At 48.5% G+C, this 684-nt stretch overlaps 1 protein-coding gene across 1 annotated transcript in view; it reads right to left on the bottom strand.

Moving 5' to 3' along the window:
- RPL21 (ribosomal protein L21) overlaps window positions 1-33 on the bottom strand; it is a 3675-nt gene extending 3642 nt beyond the window's left edge. Inside the window, exon 1 of the mRNA XM_010133209.1 lies at window positions 1-33. Coding sequence (XP_010131511.1) covers window positions 1-21 — 21 coding nt within the window. The 5' untranslated portion in view covers window positions 22-33.
- Window positions 34-684: the final 651 nt, after the last annotated feature.

The following is a 684-nucleotide window of genomic DNA, read 5'->3' as shown; positions in this document are numbered from 1 at the left end:
CTTTCCCTTGGTGTTCGTCATTTTGGCTGATTACTGTAAAAATAAATGCAGATTACCCTGAACTACTAGTTCATTCACCAAAAATTTAACTGATGGCATTTTCGAACTTTTCAGAAAAATCAAGTCTTTAAGGCACTGCTTTATGACACCACTTCCAAACTGCTCCAAATTCCTAACGTTATTAGCTTAGACATTCACAGAAAACAGTATTTACAGAACTACAGCATAACTCAGGTTAGAAAGATGCTAGCAAGTCACCTAGCTCAACCTGTTTGAAGCAAGTTCTACTACGAGATCAGACCAAGTTGTCCAGTCAGGTCTTAAATCCCTTCAAGGATGGAGAGACAACTGCACAGACTGCCTGGGCAGCCTGCCTGTTCTCACGATGAGGAGCTTCCCTTACATCCAGTCGCAGCATCTCGGTTTTGACTTAAGCCAGCTGTCTCCTGCCCCTGCCAAGCGCCGGGATCCGCCGTCTTGGTCATGGCGCTGTTAAGTGCCCCCCAAAGACCCCTCTGCTCCAGATCGACTAAACCCAGTTCCCTCAGCCTCTCCTCACACGACACCCAAAAGGCAAAATCTCCGCTACCGCATTTACCGATTCCTATTACATCTGACACAAGGCGCACACTCTCCGCAGGCCCACGGGGACGCCAGCCACCAGGGACGTCACAGAAGCCCGAG

The sequence above is a fragment of the Buceros rhinoceros genome, unplaced genomic scaffold (genome assembly GCF_000710305.1).
Source record: "Buceros rhinoceros silvestris isolate BGI_N320 unplaced genomic scaffold, ASM71030v1 scaffold4163, whole genome shotgun sequence".
Classification (NCBI taxonomy): domain Eukaryota; kingdom Metazoa; phylum Chordata; class Aves; order Bucerotiformes; family Bucerotidae; genus Buceros; species Buceros rhinoceros.
This window is presented reverse-complemented; position numbering and strand designations above follow the sequence as displayed.